Below are 20,580 nucleotides of genomic sequence, written 5' to 3' on the forward strand. Positions count from 1 at the left end.
AATGAAGGCTATTCCATGCGAGAAATTGCTAAGAAATTGAAGATTTCCTACACCGGTGTGTACTACTCCCTTCAGAGGACAGCACAAACAGGCTCTAACAGGTACTATTTAATGAAGATGCCAGTTGGGGACCTGTGAGGCGTCTGTTTCTCAAACTAGAGACTCTAATGTACTTATCTTCTTGCTCAGTTGTGCAACGCGGCCTCCCACTTCTTTTTCTACTCTGGTTAGAGCCTGTTTGTGCTGTCCTCTGAAGGGAGTAGTACACACCGGTGTAGGAAATCTTCAATTTCTTAGCAATTTCTCGCATGGAATAGCCTTCATTTCTAAGAACAAGAATAGACTGTCGAGTTTCAGATGAAAGTTCTCTTTTTCTGGCCATTTTGAGCGTTTAATTGACCCCACAAATGTGATGCTACAGAAACTCAATCTGCTCAAAGAAGTGCCCATCCAACCAATCCAACTTGTGGGAGCTGCTTCTGGAAGCGTGGGGTGCAATTTCTCCAGATTACCTCAACAAATTAACAGCTAGAATGCCAAAGGTCTGCAATGCTGTAATTGCTGCAAATGGAGGATTCTTTGACGAAAGCAAAGTTTGATGTAAAAAAAATCTTATTTCAAATACAAATCATTATTTCTAACCTTGTCAATGTCTTGACTCTATTTTCTATTCATTTCACAACATATGGTGGTGAATAAGTGTGACTTTTCATGGAAAACACAAAATTGTTTGGGTGATCCCAAACTTTTGAACGGTAGTGTATATATGATCTATCTCTCTCTCTCTCTCTATATATATATATATGATCTATATGATATATATATGATCTCTCTCTCTCTCTCTCTCTCTCTATGATCTATATATGATCTCTCTCTCTCTCTCTCTCTATATGATCTATATGATCTCTCTCTCTCTCTCTCTCTCTCTCTCTCTCTCTCTCTCTCTCTATATATATATATATATATATATATATATATATATACAATGAAGTAAATAACATTAGGTTAGACTGGTTCCTGAGGCGAGCGAGGTCAGAAAGAGACTTTAATTTTTCTAAACTTTCCTCTTCTTAGGAATCTCCCATGGCTTCCACTGGGCTCCGGCTCGGTGTGCTGGTGAAGTGCCGAACGCCTTGTTGGCTCAGCGTCTGAGGCCTTGGTGTGCCAAGTCATTTATAGAAGCACCCTGTCTGTTTCTTGTCGTGCCTTGATACTTTTGTTTTCCCTGAAATAATGTGGACTAGTTGTAAGGAGAGGTTGAGAGGTGTGCGGATGAAAGGTGGGCTTTATAGTCTTTAAAAAGAACAAGAACAAGATTTATTTTTAAGGGTCACGGTATTTCAACAAATATAGGTACATACACCGATCAGCCGAAACATTAAAACCGGTATTGTGTAGGTCCCCCTTGTGCCGCTGAGGCATGGACTCTACCAGACCTGTGAAGGTGTCCTCCGGTGTCTGGCACCAAGACGTTAGCAGCAGATGCTTTAGATCGGCTTGAGATCCGGGGAATCTGGAGGCCGAGGCCACGCCTTGGAACTCTCTGTCGTGTTCGTCAAACCGTTTTTGAAACAATTTTCGCGGTGTGAATCATCCTGCCGAAAGAGGCCCCTGCCGTCGGGGAATGCCGCTCCCACGAAGGGGTGCACCTGGTCTGCAGCGACGTTCGGGTGGGTGGTACGTGTCAAAGTAACATCCGCGTGGATGCCAGGACCCAACGTTTCCCAGCAGAACATCGCCCGGAGCATCACACCGCCTCCGCTGACCTGCCCTCTTCCCATAGTGCATCCTGGTTCCATTTCCTCCCCAGGTAAATGACGCACACGCGCCCGGCCGTCCACGTGGTGTAAAAGAAAACCTGATTCATCCGACCAGGCCACCTTCTTCCGTGGCTCCAGGGTCCAGTTCTGACCCTCGCATGCCCGTTGTTGGTGCTTTGGGCAGTGGACGGGTCATCGTGGGTAATCTGACTGCTCTGCAGCCCCATACGCAGCAGGGTGCGACGCGCTGTGTGTTCTGACACCTGTCCATCATAGCCAGCAGGAACTTTTTCAGCAGTTTTGAGCTACAGGAGCTCTTCTGTGGGATCGGACCAGACGGGCTAGCCTTCGCTCCCCTCGTGCATCAGTGAGCCTTGTGCACCCACGACCCTGTCGCCGGCTCACCGGTTGTCCTTCCTTGGCCCACTTTTGGTAGGTACCGACCGCTGCGTACCGGAAACCCCCACAAGACCTGCCATTGTGGAGATGCTCTGACCCAGTCGTCCAGCCATCGCAATCTGGCCCTTGTCAAAGTCGCTCGGATCCTTACGCTTGCCCGTTTTTCCCGCTTCCAACACGTCAGCTTCAAGAACCGACCGTTCACTTCCTGCCTAACACACCCCGCCCCTTGACAGGTGCCATGGTAACGATGTTATTCACTTGCCTGTCAGTGGTTTTAATGTTTTGGCTGCTCGGTGTATAGGAAATGTTCAGTAACTAATTTGGAAATGAATCGCCGCCTTGCTTCATATAATGTTATTTACGCTTTTGATTCTACTTTTGGAAGTGATTCTGTTTTTGTTTTTCCTTTACGCGTCATTTTCCTTCATAGCGTTCTCGTATCTCCGGCGCTGTAGATCAGCTCAGCACAACGCCTCGGTGGGCTACTGGACATACAGCGCTTGTCTTTCGGCCTCACTGTGGCAAGTTTAAGAGTGATACCGGTCGGTGTTTTTAAGCCACCCAATGAAATCTAGAGGGGAAATGGTCCAAATATCCCACGACACCCGGTGTGACACAAACTCACGTTTCTGTATTGTGTTGCATCGTAAAGCGTACTTGGGAGTGCCCGGCTTAACAAGCAAACAAAAAGCAACTTGGAAATCAGTGCCAGTTTAACCGAGAGTGACAGCTAAGCTAGCTGTTTTACTTTGGTACAAGCTATATAACGGTTCTAGCTAGAAATCAAACTTCGGTGTGTGACTACGTTAAGAGTTTCTGTAGAGGGGTCAAAAGGCATACGCAGAGATGGGGGCCCTTTTTACAGGATCAGCCTCCGCTGTGCATACTGGGACCAGTGCGATGTGAGATCGTAAGAAGAAGAAGAAGAAGACGGGGTGTGAGTGTCGTGGATGGATGTGTTATCCTTTGACTTCAGCCGTGATTCAGTCCCCCCGGAAAAAAACCGTTCGACACGCCTCAGAACGGAGCGAAGCGAGACCCCCCCCCCCGCCACTGACATCCTCCTGACAATAACACGAGAAACCGGATGTGTACTCGCTTTGCAATCCGTGTTAACACAGATTTCCCCCCCCGAATGCATGGTTCATGTGGTTCTGGACCCAAAAAATGACAAATAGAAGCGATAGATAGCGTACTTTCTCTTTCTCTCTCAGCACTGAAGTGTAAAAACACGTGGCATACAGGCTGGAACTAGTGTACGTTGGTTTCCCCTCACTTAACCTGTCTTGTCAAATCAGCGTTCTGAGCCTAGTTTATTCTAAGGCTAATAATGAATTGCAGCCTTGCCAGTCTCGTGAGTTCATTTCATATCCCGTGATCAAACATCGTCTACAATCAATCGCAACTCAGCCCCGTTGCACTTTATTGTTGACGTGGCTGTCACGCAGTCAGGGCCAGTCATACATCATACACAGAAAATCCTCCATTGTACATCATTGTGGCAACAGCAATACTGGTGAACAAAAATGCATTAAATGATGCTGAGCGGGACAATAAACTATAGAGAATGATGCTGAATAAATGCCTTTGACTGAGATTTAAAAAAAAACCGAACATTTTATAAACTATATGTAAAGTATTTGTTCCTGCGGTCCTTCAAAACAGGAAGGAGAGGGCCACAGTGTGCAGCCATGCAGCAGCACTTCTCACTTTCCCGGGGATTTAAAATGTTGTAACGTGCCTGGATAAGAAGACACGCTGGCCGCTGATTCGGGGGTCTGACCCCTTTAGTCCAGCGGTTAGCGATGCCCCCTGCGGTGCGGGCGATACGGGTTCGCTTCCCGGCCGCGGCACCTCCAGCGGTTTGCGTTGCCCCCCCCCCCGAATTCGTTACAATATAAACGAGGCTCATCTTAAAGACAAGAGGTGACCGGGGGGAGGCTGTCGCGGATCTGTTCAGCGGGTGAATCCTTACTTCCCTTTTCCATTATAACGCGCCGTGTTTCCCTCCGGTGAAGCGTCGTGGGGGAGAGCGGCGCCGTGGTTCTTCATTAGCGGGACACGGGACGGAACGCCGCCTGTTGCGTGTCCACAGCGTCGCGAGGAGGGAGAAGACACGCGTGGGCGTGGGCGCGCGCGCGTGTGTTGGGGGGGGTGGGGTCCGGCGAGCTCTGAAAACGTGCGTTGGCGCGTCAATCGTTTTTTTTTTTTTTTTTACGTCGCTCGCGCTCTAAATACCGGAAGCGCGGAACTTTTCTTCTTCTCGCCGTAGCGGTGGAACTTGGCTCCGTGGCGCCGAGGCGAGTTGGGGAGTAGCGGGACCGGCGTGCTCCTGTTAGGCGGACGGACGGACGGACGCTTCGCCTGCTGGCCGAACCGAACCGAACCCGAAGAGGAGAGGAAATACTTGAGGCGGGTGTTGGTTGCGGACAGGGGCGAGTTTAACCCAGCGCGGTTTTAGAAGACGCAGGAGAAAGAGAGAAGAAGAAGAAGAAGAAGAAGAAGAAGAAGGGCTGTCGTCGGTTGAAGGTTTTTATTTCGCCCCCCCTTCCGAAACACAACAACAACAACAACAACGAGCATGTGGGAGCAGGGGGAGTTCGAGAAGCACTGGAGGAACGAGTTCCCCGACGGAGCGGTGCCCCGCATGGACTTCGGCTCCGTGGACGACGTCGAGGCGGAGCTGGAGAAGTGCAAAGCCAAGCTGAGGCGGCTCCAGCAGGCGCTGGCGGAGGAGAAGTTCAAGGTGGTCTACCTGCAGACCACCGTGGCGCGGCAGAGGAGGGGCCGCGAGGCGGAGCGCGAGCGGGAGGTTTTCACCGCGCGGCGTTGCGGCACGGAGGGCGCGAGGACGCCCGCGCGGGACGGCGACCAGGTGGGAAGTGCGAGGAGGCGGCGTGCGGCGGCGGCGGGCGACGACCAAGGCGGCGGCGGCGTGGGCGGCGTCCTCACCTGCCCGGACGCCGCACACCCGAGCCGGCTCAGCGGCAGGACAGGTAAGCCGACCCCCGTCCTGCCGCGCAAACCCGCCGCCTTCCAGAAAGGTGGCAGCGCCGCCTCGGCCAGAGCCCTCCACCGGCCGGACGGCAACTGCGTCGGGGCCAGACGCCGCCCCGCCGGGGACGGCAGCGACGACGAGTACGAGGACGCGGAGTTAAACGAGACTTTCGTCAAGGGCAACCTGATCGGACGCAGCGGGGAAAGCGTGCCGAGGAACGACCCGCCCCCCCGGGACGCCCTGCGGCCCCCCAGCAGGGACCTGGACTCCAGCGACGACGGCAGGCTGTCGCCCAACTTCGCGCGGAGGCCCCACAGGGTGTCCCGGGAGTCCGGATGCAGCTCTCCCGAAAGGCGAAGCGACGGCTACCTGAGCTCCGACCGCGAAGACACCTCGTCTGCGGGTAAGATAAACCACGTGCGTCGGTCATACTTTCCTATTACCCCCTGCCCGGGGGGGCTGATAGGGGGAGGCTGCCCCCCCCCCGTTAGAGCCCCCTTACGAAAACCAGTCGTTTGGATGGATATTGTCTAGTACAGTGGTCCTCAACCTTGTTGGGGTCCTGGACCCCCTGCGTATTTTTGATCTACCCTGAGGACCCCTCCACCTGATCTTGGGGGAGGGGGGTTGCAATTTGATAGAAACAGTAGAAACTGCATTTTAAATTGCATTATAGCATTTATTCACTCTTTGGGGCAAAAATAAGAGCTTTCAGTTGTATCTTAGATATAGTTAACAAAACAGAATTCTTATGCAGTAACTTTCAGATATATGTAACAAAACAGAATTCTTATGCAGTAACTTTCAGATATATGTAACAAAACAGAATATGTATTCAGTAACTTTCAGATATATGTAACAAAACAGAATATGTATTCAGTAACTTTCAGATATATGTAACAAAACAGAATATGTATTCAGTAACTTTCAGATATATGGAACAAAACAGAATTCTTATGCAGTAACTTTCAGATATATGTAACAAAACAGAATTTGTATTCAGTAACTTTCAGATATATGGAACAAAACAGAATTCTTATGCAGTAACTTGCAGATATATGTAACAAAACAGAATATGTATTCAGTAACTTTCAGATATATGTAACAACAGAATTCTTATGCAGTAACTTTTAACAATGCAAACGGGAGCGAGATCTCTTATTAAAATACAATAAATTACACTTGTGAAACAGATGTAATTAGAGAAAAAAGTCCTGTTACCCTTTATAGTTTAGGTAGATAAAGGTCTCAGTCACATTTGAGTAAAATAATCCTATTTCTATAAATGTCGTAGGATCTTTTTTTTAAAGCTATTTTATTTTCACGGACCCCTTGCAATTACACCACGGACCACTAGGGGTCCGCGGACCCCCGGTTGAGAAACACTGGTCTAGTAGCTCTTTCCATCCCGTTTGGGTGAAGGAAGGGTGATATGTGATGGGTTATATCGTAGCTGTGCTTTACTCCGACGCCCTTCTTCCATTTACCCATGCCAAAGGGAGGGATGCCCCCCCGGGAGGGATGCCCCCCCCCTTAAAACATCCCGAGCCAGACCTACCCTTTGTAAAACTGCCGTCCAACCTCTCCCTTCCCCTTGGAGTGGGTTTGTATCTGTCACCAGTGTTGGAATTAGATCCATTTCACTGTTCTGTGGACATCGGTGGAGATGATGTCATTAAATGAAGTCTTAACACAGAAGCAGAACTGGCTTCTAAAATGATGCTGTTATAATAAAAACAAAAAGGGGAATCTAATCACAAAACTAAACCATAAGACCAGAGACATGCCCCCCCCCGAGCTTTCAAATAGTTTTTAAATACATTTGGTGTAAGAGAATGAATATGTATGTATGACTGTTTTGTTTTTAAAGTGCCCATCACTGGGATGGCTGTCTCACCCAATACCCCATGAACTTTTTTTCCCACAAACTTGCCGCTGCCCGTGCCAATGCACTCGATCAGGTTTGTCCTTACAACAGTTGTGCCTGCAGCAAATTTGAATGGGGTGGCCAAAGAGGCCAATGATTTGTTTTGGGGGAGGGGCATGGAGTTTGAGGTGGTGGGATGTTGTGTTGCTGTAAACCCCCTTGAGGCACATTTGTGATATTGGGCTTTACAAATAAAATTGACTTGACTTGGGACTAAAAAAGGCTGTTTACGCCTGTCATTAACATGCGTCTTGGGTGATCCGATCACAAGTGGCCAGGTGGGAATGCGTCCTGAGATCCGATTGCTCCGGCCACATTCGGAGGTGGCCTGAGCCAGGATGTGCCAGGATGCATTGAAGGACTGCCTAGTCTACTGACATCCTCTGCGTAGGCTGCATAAGCAGAAGACGTCAGTTGACTGGGGGGGTCACCAAGTGTGGAAGAGCCCCCACCCGCTTGCACACATATCAAGTTCCAATTCCGGTTCAAGTTCATTTATCCACCGCAGTGCAGAGCCCCACCCTCTCAAACCTGCTGAAATAAGTAAATAATCTGAGCCTGAACCGACGTGATTGGGTCGAGCCTGACAGGGTTCTGGTTGAGAATTACAAACTAGTGTTGAGACATTTACATTTTCTCACACAACAAGCTTGAGAATGGGTTTAAACTTTTGCTGTGTATTTTGAGCACAAAATGAAAGAAGGCGAACAGTCGGAGCCTGACGCTCCGAATTCATTCAGGTCATTTTCCTCACCTGTCTGTCTGGGCTGACATGCATTTTCTGCATCCATGCCATTGTAATAATGTGAAACTATTTACCCACAATAGACTGGTTCTTAAATGCAGTATATCGGGGCGTCTGGGTAGCGTGGCGGTCTATTCCGTTGCCTACCAACACGGGGATCGCCATTTCGGGCGTCCCTGCAGACACAGTTGGCCGTGTCTGCGAGCGGGAAGCCAGATGTGGGTATGTTTCGTGATCGCTGCACTAGCGCCTCCTCTGGTCAGTTGGGGCGCCTGGGGGAACTGGGGGGGGGGTAGCGTGATCCTCCCACGCGCTACATCCCTCTGGTGAAACTCCTCACTGTCCGGTGAAAAGAAGCAGCTGGCGACTCCACATGTATTGGAGGAAGCATGTGGTAGTCTGCAGCCCTCCCCGGATCGGCAGAGGGGGTGGCGCAGCGACCAGGACAGCTCGGAAGAGTGGGGCAATTGGCCTGATACAGTTGGGGTGGGGGGATGCAATATATCAGGTCAGGGGTCGGAAGGCTTTAAGACAAATCTACATCATCATCAGAATAGTGTTTATTCACACAGCACTTTTTAAAACCTGTTGTGCTTCACTACAAAGTGGAATGAAAATAGAAGAAAAGAAGTGCAGTATTGGATGATTTATTGTATTTCATTTAGAGCACTTAACATTTTTATGACAGCATAATTTGGGGGAATAATTTACAGTAATAACTCACAGATGTGAAATACGTCATATAAATTGATGGCACATTAAAATGAGGAGTGAGCAAGGATGTCTCCTTTTGTTAAATGCCTCTTGCTTCGACTCTTCTCTCCTCGCGTTTCTGTACTATGTGTTTACTTGTCTATGTACGTTATCGTGACACGTCTATGCCACGGGGAGGGTTCGAGATGAAGGCGGACACGTTTTTTAGGCAATTAACGCAGACTTTATTTTGTCATGTCTTTAATTTGTTCACCTGCACGGTGCCGGAGCCGTTTTCTCGCTCTCTTTTCAGAGCGTGTGGCTCCTCTTTTCTCCCATCATCCTTCAGCCCAGTGTTTAGCCTGTGTCTCTGTGTGTGTCAGTCAGCCAGCCTCACTGGTATATAAGGACACTAATCAGCCTCCCTATCACGTCTGCTCTCCTGTGAGCCACACTTCCTCTCGCCGCTTGCAGCTGAGGCTAAGTCCCACCCCCCACCACACTGATGTGTTTATTTGCATATAGAGCGGGTAAGTGCGATCCGGTCACAAGCGGTCACTCAAGACGCAGTGGAGACGCATTCTAATGCCGGGTGTAAACGGACGTACTGTCCACTTGTGATCAGAGCACCCAAGATGCATGTTAATGCCTGGTGTAAACAGCCCCAGTGTTCTTAAAATTTGCAGTATATTCTTTACAACATTGATTCCCCATCAGTTGCTCGAGTACTGGGGTTGCTTTTCTGTTCGGCCAGGTAGTCAGTTATATTTGCTTGTTGTGTTGATTATTCCAGGGAGGTTTTCATCCTGAAACAACAGCTAGATGTAATGAAGTACCTGGTAGAATGGACAACCAGTAGTACTGGTGGTACTCAAGAACCAGGTTGAGAACCACTGGTTTGATACTGGCCCGCACAAAGTAATGACTGGGGCACCTGACAAAGTCAGGTGAATGTCAGTTTTTTACTGTCGATGGTGGGGTGGCAACAGGGGTCACTAGGTATCTATTGAGGGGTAGCTTTTGCCATGCTTGACCTACATCGGCCTTGCGCTTCAGTGTCGGAGCAGGTGGAGGTTTTGTGATAAAGTCAGTTGATCATCGTTGACGGGCATGTGACCGAAGCTTTCGATACTGAAAACACAAATATGGCTCACCGGTTGCTGACCCACTTCTGTACAAAACGTACATTACATAGCTGTATTGTGAGGCTATTTAGATAAAAACTCGTTTTTATTTTTTGGATGTGTACTACATACTGGAAAAAAGGTCAAGTACTTATTTAACAGATCTAGTAACCCCAGTAGCTCCTTGGTAGAGTTATGTGATGATGTAAAAAAAATACATGAATGAATGACTGGATCAGTCGAGGCTCCATACGGGATTGGCTGAGGTCTGGGTTAACAACGGCCCCCACTGGTGCTGTGCCCTCACAGGGTACCGGTGAAGACTGTACAATCCGCTGCGGCGACCCCTGAGAAACAGGGAATAAGCTGAAAGAAGACGTAACCCCAGTAGCTCCTTGGTAGAGATGTCCACATTAGTAACGATGTTTAAGGACTGAAATAAAGGGGGGAGGGGATTTACAGAATAAAAAAACCGTATCCATAGTAGCTGAGAGTAAGAAGCAGACATTCTCGAGGGAAAAACAAATAATAGTGGACTGCAAAGAAAGGGGGAAAAAAACAACATTGAAACAAAACTATACACTGTATATACAACCATCCATTTCTACTAACTTCCAAAGCTGGCCTGCTCCAGGTCTGATGTTACTGGGTGTGGAGGGGTGCGGGAGGGGGGAGAGCACTTCTTTTAAAGTAGTCCCATATGGGCACAGCTATGCCTGACCATACCTGCACAGTGGCAGGCTTGGCTCTATTGAGTCGTGCTATTGTACATTCAAGAGACAGTATGCTCTGGTAGGACGCCATCCAGCACTGAATTAAAGGAAGTTTGGGATTAAACCATAGTGTCAGTACGGTCTTTTTAGCTGCGGTAAAGCCTGCCATCATTAGTCTTCACTGATTTAAATGGAGAGACAGAGACGAATCATCAGTGAGCAGACAATGGCAGGGGTCATGCCATATTGTTGATCCAGTAACTGACAGCATTGACATAACCTGTGTCCAAAAATCTCTGATCAGTGAGCAGTCCCAAAACATATGCATTGTTGTGCCCGCCACCTGAGCCCACAGCGAGTACAGTTAGGACCGGTAATTAGTTTTATTCTAAGACATTTGATGGGTGTAGCATATGCTCTGGGGATAATCTTATAGTGTATAAGTTGATGTGCAAGATTTTTAGAGGTACTGCTTACATTAGACCATATTGTTTCCCAGTTTGGTTCCAGACCAACAATGCGGCGTTCCCTGGTCCACACCCCTTCAACTGCCAGTGTCTTAGTAGAGCGATCAAGCAGAGAGTTATATATATATACGCATCACTGTCCCCCAAGAACCCCGCCCAGGACGGATCCACTCCTCCATAGGGTGATCCGGCAAAGGCCCATTCCAGGGCACCCTATATGTTTTCATTGCAGATCTCAGTCTCAAGTAAAAAAAAGAAAGAGGTGCCCGGTAAGAGATGTGATTTTGTAAAAATACATGAAGGTTGATTCTTAAGCAGGCAAAGTGGATACCTTTAGCCTCTAAATTTGCTCCGATGAAGGCTTAATCTTTAACCTTCAGCCAGGCAATGTCACTACAGCCCATGCTAACAGCCCTCATGCGAAGACCTCTTCTGGAATTGGATGAAGATGCTCTGTCTACGAGGGTTTCCTGTGGACAGTTTTAAGACAGTAGGGCAGAACTGGTAATTTTTGCCAATCCCAAAATGGCCAGGAAGACCCTGATTTCCGGTGCTTCACATGCTTCTGGACAGGGATCTGTGGTACCCTCCCAGGGGGCAAGACCTGTTCTTCGGATCTTGCACTTGAATCCGGAGCACATGCAACTGTGTGTATGCTGACCGGCTACTAAATACTTGTGAACAGGCAGTGATCCAAACCATCCTAGACTAAGTAGCACTCTCCACCAGGGCACTTAGTGCAAACAGATGGAAGACATTGTCAGATTGGTGTAAGGCTCGCAACAAGGTGCCTGAGAGTTGCTCTGCTCTCTGCACCAGTTTTTTTTTTTTTTTTGCAGCTTCTGCTTGATAGCAACAGCGTATTTTCTACCTTGAAGTTCTTTGTGCCCATGATTGTTGACATGCATGACAGACTGAACCAAACAGTAGGTTCTCACAGTCTTCTCTGACTATGGTTCTTTAAAGGAGCCCACTGGTGAACCCCTTCCTGCAGGCTCTGCGAGGCCTCATGGGACCTGCCTTTAGTGCCCCCTGCCTTTGAGTCCCTTGAGGCAATCTGGGCTGAAGTGGTTGGGTGTAAAGACTGCTTTTTCTCATCGTAATAGCCTCAGCAAAATGTATGATTGCCTTCTCTGTGATTAAAGTGTGCATATGCTGGAACTCAGATGACACAAGAGTGGTACTTTAGCCAATCCTAAAGAGATCGGCTGGAACTCACTTTAACCAGGACGTTGAGCTTGCAGCTTATCCTCATATCTAAAGTTTGAAGGAGATGATTCAGCAAAACTACTCTGCCTGGTGGGGGCTCTGAAATCCTGTATACAGACAGAAACTGGCTTTTGCCAGGCTGGTGGTCTGTTTGTTGGCTATGAAGACCATAGGAAAGGGCATGTCTTTTCTAAGCAGAGACTTCCAACTGGATAGTTGAGGTGATTGTTGAAGCAAACGGGTCCAAGAGACCACAAGTCTCTGCACTTCCTGCAGAATTTGCATTGCAACCACATGGGACTTAACATATAATGTTTGCCTGACTAAAAGAGACTACAGGAGAGAGAGAGAAACAGACAGACAGACAGACAGATAGTATGCAGGACAGGATGTCTGAACAGAAAAAGACAGTATTCTCTGTAAATATAAGTTACACCAAAGCGGTTCATATATTGATAGACAATACAGACCATCAGTACTTCCTGGATGTGCGAATTTTGAGTGGTGAAATTTCCCTTTAACTGCGACTCAGTTAAAGGAAAATCTCCCCCATTCTGTACTCATCCTTTTTTTCTGTATTGTGCTTCAAAGTCTAACAAACATTTGTTGTATGTCCAAGGGGACATCTTGAAAGTACTGAAATGTCTTGTTCCCCCTGATGATTTTAATGTGCAGGTGTACCCTGAATGACATGAAATGATATTGCTCAACTCACTAGTTTGACCAGCATGGCAGTTTTGGACAAATGTGAAAGTGTCTCTCACTATTTCACCATTTCGAAATATTCCCAAAATGGAGAAGTTACTTTCCAGAGTTTGGTAATATGAGGCCATAAAGTCTGGTTTGTTTTTTTTCCCAATGATAATAATGTGCTTCTGTAAAATTGCAAGACTCAGATTGACCTTTGGCCCCTGTTCAGCTACCGACAGAGGTATAATTCAAGATGTTGCAGTAATTTTATGAAAGCAGAAATAAGTGTACGCTTAACACATTCGGATTGTGATTTGGCGAGATATGCACATTTACACTCGTGGCTGTACTGAATTGATATATTTGTGTGGGAAAATGGATTTGAAGTGAAATGCTGTAGCACAGTGGTCCTCAATCAGGTCCTCATTCAGCTGTTGTTCAAGCCATTCCAGCCTCCAATCAGGATGGTTTTAGGCCTGGAAATAACAGGTGAATGTAATGAAATATCTAGCAGAATAGAAAATCTGCAGTACAGGTGGTACCTGAGGACCTGATTGAGCACCACTTTAAACATGACTCATGAAAACTTCTTACTTTAAGAGCGATATCAGCCAAAACTTTAAAACTATCTGCCTAATATTGTGTGGGTCCTCCTCGTGCCGCCAAAACAGAGCTCTGACTCGTCGAGGTATGGACTCCGCAAGACCTCTGAAAGAGTCCTGTGGTATCTGGCACCAAGTCGTTAGCAGCAGATCCTGTAAGTTGCGAGGTGGGACCTCCATGGATCGGACTTGTTTTTCCATGCTCGATCGGATTGAGATCTGGGGAGTTTGGAGGTCAAGGCAATACCTTGAATTCTTTGTCGTGTTTGTCAAACCATTCCTGAACATTTTTTGCAGTGTAGCAGGGGGCATTATCTTTCTGAAAGAGGCCACTGCCATCAGGGATCACCGTTGCCATGAAGGGGTGTACTTGGTGTATAACAATGTTTAGGTAGGTGGCACATGTCAAAGTAACATCCACATGAATGTCAGGACCCAACGTTTCCCAGCAGAACATTGCCCAGAGCATCACACTGCCTCTGCCAGCTTGCCTTCTTCTGATAGTTCATCCTGGTGCCATCTCTTCCCCAGGTAAACGCCGCACACGCGCCCGGCCGTCCGTGATTCATCAGACCAGGCCACCTTTTTCCATTGCTCCATGGTCGAGTTCTGTTGCTCACATGCCCATTGTAGGTGCTTTCAATGGTGGACAGGGGTCATCATGGGGTCTGTGACCGGTCTGCAGCTACGCAGCCCCATACGCAGCTAGCTGCGATGCACTGTGTGTTGTGACACCTGTCTATCATAGCCAGCAGTAAGTTTTTCAGCAGTTTGGACGACAGTAGCTCTTCTGTGAGATCGGACCAGACGGGCTAGCATTTGCTCCCTTGGGCACCCATGACCCTGTCGCTGGTTCAGCGGTTGTCCTTTCTTGGACCACTTTTGGTAGGTACTGACCACTGCATACCGGGAACCCCCCCACAAGACCTGCTGTTTTGGCGATGCTCTGACCCAGTCGTCTAGCCATCACAATTTCCCGCTTGTCAAAGTTGCTCAGATCCTTCCGCTTGCCCATTTTTCCTGCTTCCAACACATCAGCATCAAGAACTGACCGTTCACTAGCTGCCCATTATATCCCACCCCTTGACAGGTGCCATTGTAATGAGATAATCAACGTTATATTCATTTACCTGTTAGTGGTGTTAATGTTTTGGCTGATCGGTGTATAGATAGATAGATTGATGGATAAAGTGCAGTTGTGGCAAATTGCAAAGATATAAACAAGTTATGAGATGTTTATTATTATAAATGAGGTAGTCACGTAGTTTAGGATTGCGAAGGTGTGAATAGTGATGTGCAATCATCCGGGAATAACCCATATGAGGCTTGCTAATTATTATGGCAGACTGTCCCCTGCAGTCTTTTGTTTTTGGTGAATTCCCGGAAACATTGAGTCAGTCGTCACACACACAGCGTAGGAAGTCACTTAATTTGTTTCCTCATTATTCTCTAAAAGGATATTGATGTTTCTGGATAATAAGTGGGGAAGCCTGGATTGTGGTCAAAGACATTACAGCATGTGAAGTTGGAGGAACAAGGGGTATTTTTCATTTTCAGTTATGGCGGTATTCTGGCTCCCGGCATTATGTGAAACTAAGTCCTCCTACACACACACACACACACACATAAAGCAACAGGCTAAGGCCCGGGGGTCTTGTTCATGCTAGTTCCTTTTGTGCAAGAGCATTTTGCTGGGAACAGGTCATGTGAGTTTGAAGTCATCGTTTCTTTGCAGGGATTCTGATTCACACTTCAATCGTTAATGTTGGTCTGAGCCCAATTACTCACTAATCCATTGTTATTATAAGCAAGTCAGCCTTGGTCGGTTTTGTTCAAGAATATTACTGGGTATCAAAACAAATTTTACCCTGTAATCAATTTAAAAAAAAGAAAAGACGTTCTGACCTTCTTTTTTTTTGTTTTTTTAACCTGCAGGAATGTTGCAGAGCTCTCACTATGGAATTTTTGAGTGGGCACATTACAGCCTTCAGCTTTTTGAGCTATTTAAAGAGTTTTGATGGAAAGAAATGAAAGCGAAATAATTTTGGTCAAGGTCCAGCCTGTTTTATTCTGTGTTTACAACAACTTTTATCTTACTCAAGAAGGATGTTTTATTTTTACACAGATCACGGTGAAGTCAGATTAGTCACTGTTTGTTGGTGATAGCGTTTCAGTTAAGGAGACTAATTGGAGAACTTGCTTTAAGGCAGACTCCTACAATTCAAGAACTGTTTGCTCTCAAGTTATTTACTTTACAGTGTGGCCCAGTAGGAAGGACTGTTTCCTCCTTTACCTATAACCCATATCTCTGTTATGTACAAGAATGTGGCCAATAGAACAAAAGCCTGCTCCTGATTAGCCGACACCCAGACTTCTAGCTGTTTCATAATGCTAACATTTGAAGGGGTTTTATTTGAAGTGCTGTAGAGCCATTGTGGGGAAAATAGACAAACAAATAAATAATTAAAGGTCCCATGAAATGACAAAATGTACTTTCATTCATGTTACATCTTATATGCACCTCATTCTTATAATATAGCAATTCTGAAGAGTTGAATTTTGATTAATGATTTCAATATGGACAGATCAGCGCAGTCTCTGAAGTGTTTAGGGAGGGAGTTCCAGAGGGAGGGGGACAGCTATGGAGAAGGTGCTGTTGCCCCAGGTCTGGTGCTTTGTCCTGTGGTGGAGATAGGAGGTTGATGTCGGAGGAGTGAAGGCTGCGGGAGTATGGTAGTGGAGCAGGTCAGTGAGGTAGGAGTGGGCCTGACTATGAAGGGCTTTGTGAGTGAGGAGGACTTTGAATTGGATCTCTTGTGGGATAGGGAGCCAGTGCAGATTCTGGAGGACAGGGGTGATGTGGTCACAGGAGCGGGAGTGGATGCGCAGTTGGGCAGCAGAATTCTGGATGTACGGGAGTTTGTTTTGGACTTTGGATGATGAACCATAGCAAATACTATTGCAGTAGTGAATTCTGTATGTAATGAAGGTATGGATCAAGGTTTCATCAGCAGAGAAGGAGAGTGATGGGTGGGGACAAGCTGTGTTTCTTAGGTGGAAAAAGGCAGTTCTGGTGATTTGATTGATGTGGTGTTCAAAGGAGAGGTTGCTGTCGAAAATGATTCCAAGGTTGCGGGTATTTGGGGAGGGGGACAGAGTGGAGTTATCAGTGGTAAGGCAGAAGTTGTGAGTGGTTTTGGTAAGGGGTTTGGGACCGATGATAATCATGTCAGATTTATCACAAGTTTGAGGAAGTTGGCTTTCTTCCATAATTTGATTTCAGTGAGGTAGTTGGTCAGACTGGAGTAAGTTGTTGTGGGGATGGATTTAGTGGAGCTGTATAGCTGGATGTCATCGGCATACAGTGGAAGTGGAGACCATGACGATACATGGTGTTACCAAGGGGGAGCATGTAAAGGATGAACAGGAGAGGACCAAGCACTGAACCCTGGGAGATGCCTAGGGACAGAGGAGCGGTGAAGGAGCTGCAGCTTTTGATGCTGATGAACTGTTTGTGTTTGAGATACGACTTTAGCCAGGAGAGGGGAGTACAGTGATGTTGAATGAAGATTCGAGGTGGGGGAGAAGAATGGTGAGTGGTTGATGGTATCAAAAGCTGCAGTGAGGTCGAGGTGGAGGAGAATGCTGAGGTGGCCAGAGTCTACGGAGAGGAGGAGTTCATTTGTGACTCTAAGGAAGGATGTTTCTGTGCTGTGCTGTGAGTTGAAACCAGATTGAAATGGTTCGACCAGGTCGTTGGAGATGAGGTGAGCTTTGAGTTGGTAGGTGACAACACATTCCAGTATTTTTGACAGAAAGGGGAGATTGAAGATAGGCTGGAATTTACTCCCAATATCAGGGTTGATTCCAGGTTTTTTGAGGGTGGAGGTGACATCAGCTAGTTTAAATGTATGGGGGACTGAACCAGAGCTGAAGGAGGAGTTAATGAGTTCTGTGATGTGTGAGGAGATAGCTGGGAGACAGTCCTTAACGAGACTGAATGGGACGGGATCCAGAAAACAAGTGGAGCTTCTCCTTCCTACCTTAAAGTCGGACAGCTCCACTGGGGACTCGGGGGAGAACTTTGACAGGGGCTGAGTGGTAAGTGGGGAGGGGGGGGGGTGTCAGGTTGCTGTGGTGTCAATTTTAGTTCGGAAAAATGAAAGAAATGCACTTGCTTACTGTGAAGGAATTTGAGGAATTTTCTCTGGGTTTGACAAGTTTGTTATTGTTGAAAAGAGAGCGTTGGGGTTGATGGAGCCAGAGTGGCTGAGGAGTGAGTAGTAGGTGCACCGGGCTGTGATGGGAACGTCTTTGTATTGTTGAAGTTAGTCTGTGTAAGCTTTGAGGTACACTGTTAAACCAGTTCTTTTGTAAAGTCTTTCGAGCTGGCACTTACGGGATTTTATTTGATGGAGTTCAGGAGTATACCAGGGAGCTTGAGAGTGTGAATGAGACTATTTTGGTTTTAATGGGGTCCAGCTGATCAAGACCGGAGGAGAGTGAGTCATTATAATAATTGAAAAGATCGGAGGGATTATCAGACAGCAGGGGACGGGAGGCAGACGTTTTACTGGAATGAGAGGCAGAAAGGGCTGAGGGGGAAATAGATTTGAGATTTTTTTGTTTTTTTGTTTGGAACCCCCCCCCCTTTTCTCTCCATTGTACTTGGCTAATTACCCCACTCTTCTGAGTTGCCCCGGTCGTTGCTCCACTCCCTCTGCCGAGCCGGGGAGGGATGCCAACTACCACATGCCTCCTCCGATACATGTGGAGTCGCCAGCTGCTTCTTTTCACCGGACAGTGAGGAGTTTTGCCAGGGGGACGTAGCATGTGGGAGGATCAGGCTATTCCCCCCATCCCCCCCCCCCGAACAGGCGCCCCGACCGACCAGAGGAGGCGCTAGTGCAGTGACCAGGACACATACCCACATCCGGCTTCCCACTCGCAGACAAGGCCACTTGTGTCTGTAGGGATGCCCAACCAAGCCGGAGGTAACACGGGGATTCGAACCAGAGAGCCCCGTGTTGCTAGGCAACAGAATACACCACCACGCCACCCAGATGCCTTTGATTTGAGATTCCTGAAGGATATTATGCGTTTGACTTTTGAGATGGCGATAGAGATGTCAACGTCTATGGTGATTGCCAGGTGGTCAAGGAAACTGAAGCTAGCCAATAGCATTTCGATGCCCACATTCTTCTTAAATGCTCGGCCGTTATTGGCTGTCACTCAAATCGAACTCCCTCTTCTCACTTAATCCCTCCCGTCCGTTCTCTTTCATTTGGATAGAAGTCAAGTCATGAAAGTTTGATTTGCTCTGAATGCCGTCTCTTGGAATATTGGAATATAAAATAAAAACAAAAAATACAGATTATTCCACTGCAAATCACAGTTATATGTACAAGGTTCTCAAATTGACCTATTAACTGTCATCGTTACTTCTCATTTGGTTTACTTTTTTTTTTTGCCAACAATGATTTTGTGAGACTATCCCATTAGGACTTTTTAATGTGTTGATGTCTAATTTTTGACCAAAACTCTTTATAATAATAATAATAATAATAATCATTACATTTATATGTGGTGAGCGTCAAGTGCAGGTAGAAAAAACAGCAGTAAGCACTGGTATTCTGTACTGCAGCAGCATATATTCCACATTGACCTGCTGCTTTGTCCACTAATGACCTCGGCTGTGTATCGATGCTTTGATTGGCTGGACAGTGACGAGCTCAATAGTATTGTTGTTGATTTGCATAAGTGTAGAAATACGAGACAAATCTCTCCGCATATTTGATGTGCTTCCTATGAGAATTAGGTCTACACTTCTTCAAGGCCGGTAAGAGCGAACCGCGTATTTGTCATTGTTCAATGTTGGGCGACGATGAAATGTGACAACCAAACACAGTCGAGAACATCAAAAGGAGGAATGTGAAAGTTCCACATACGTTTTGTTTCCCTTCTCATTCATGGATATCCAGAATGAATTAAAGCCTGTCGCCATTCAGTTTCTTACTTTCACCGTATATTGTAAGTTGTATCATGCTGTCACAACAATGGCTAAATAAGACGTAATGAATACTGCCATACTTCATCCAGAGTGGGTCCTATTGGACCAGTTAATATTGGCCAGCATGTTACACCTAATTTCACATTTCTATGAATTGAAGGCTCAACTATCTGTGATGGTGCAGAACAGTTTTTTGTTCTGTCGGCATACTGTCAAACTTGAAAAGCTGGAAAAAATTCTTGTCACCCCCTCCCCTCCCCCTTGCTCGAGAGGGATTCTTTAGTAGGACGCATCGTTTTTTCCCTTCGACTCCCAGCCCTCTCTCTCCTGTGGGAGAAGCAGGGCTTGCCCAGGCCTGTCATGAAAAGAAGCATGTGTGCCGGGGGAACCGCGAGCGACTTGCACTGTTTCCATTTTGTTTGCTCTGCAGAGTAAATGCCAGTATGGCCACCTGGATTGGTGAATGCACTGTGCACAATTAACCGTCTCGCGTGCACCCGCCGCCTACGGGGCCTGTCTCGATTAGAGGTTCCAAATATGTTGTCCTGCACACCCCGAAATGTAATTGGGCACGAAGTGGCCGTTTGCAGACTCCAGAAGGGCATCTTGGAGAGCGACATATACATATCTAAAGTAAATACAATGTAAAATGCTCGTCTTCTGGTGCTAGATAGTGAAATTTGAGGCGAGTGGTGAGACTTATGGCAATAGGTCCATTGAATCATGGCTCAAGAGACAAAGCTAAAGGAAATTATTTTGCTGTTTTCAGCCTTTTCTGGGCTGGGTCTTGTCTGACTTGGACAGTAACACAGCGGAGTCATGTTTTGTGCTCTGATAAGTCAACATTTCAGATGGGTTTTTTGGGGGAAAAAAACGGCCGTCGTGTTCTCCGGGCCAAAGAGGAAAAGGACCAGCCAAGCTGTTGTCAGCACCAGGTCCAAAAGCCAGCATCTGTCGTGGTATACTGGGCTGTGTCAGCACCCATGGGCAACTTGCATATCTGTAAGGGCACCATTAATGCAAAAAGGTGTGTGCAAATTTTGGAGCGACACATGCTGCCATCCAGACACTGTTTTTTTCCAGCGACATCTCAGCATTTTTTAGCAGGACAACGCCGAACCACATACTGCCCGGATTACAAGTGCATGGCCGCCGCGTAAGCAGAGTGTGGGTGCTAGGTTGGCCCGTCTGCAGTCCTGTCCTGACCTGTTTCCGATTGAGAATGTGTGACACATTATGA

General features: G+C 47.0%; 1 protein-coding gene across 1 annotated transcript in view; it reads left to right on the top strand.

The window, feature by feature from the left end:
- Positions 1-4,431: 4,431 nt before the first annotated feature.
- Positions 4,432-20,580, top strand: part of abr (ABR activator of RhoGEF and GTPase) — a 198,397-nt gene continuing 182,248 nt past the window's right edge. The window contains exon 1 of the mRNA XM_056284764.1: positions 4,432-5,563. Coding sequence (XP_056140739.1) covers positions 4,744-5,563 — 820 coding nt within the window. The 5' untranslated portion in view covers positions 4,432-4,743. The remainder of the gene's footprint in view (positions 5,564-20,580) is intronic.

This window comes from Lampris incognitus, chromosome 8 (assembly GCF_029633865.1).
Source record: "Lampris incognitus isolate fLamInc1 chromosome 8, fLamInc1.hap2, whole genome shotgun sequence".
Taxonomy (NCBI): domain Eukaryota; kingdom Metazoa; phylum Chordata; class Actinopteri; order Lampriformes; family Lampridae; genus Lampris; species Lampris incognitus.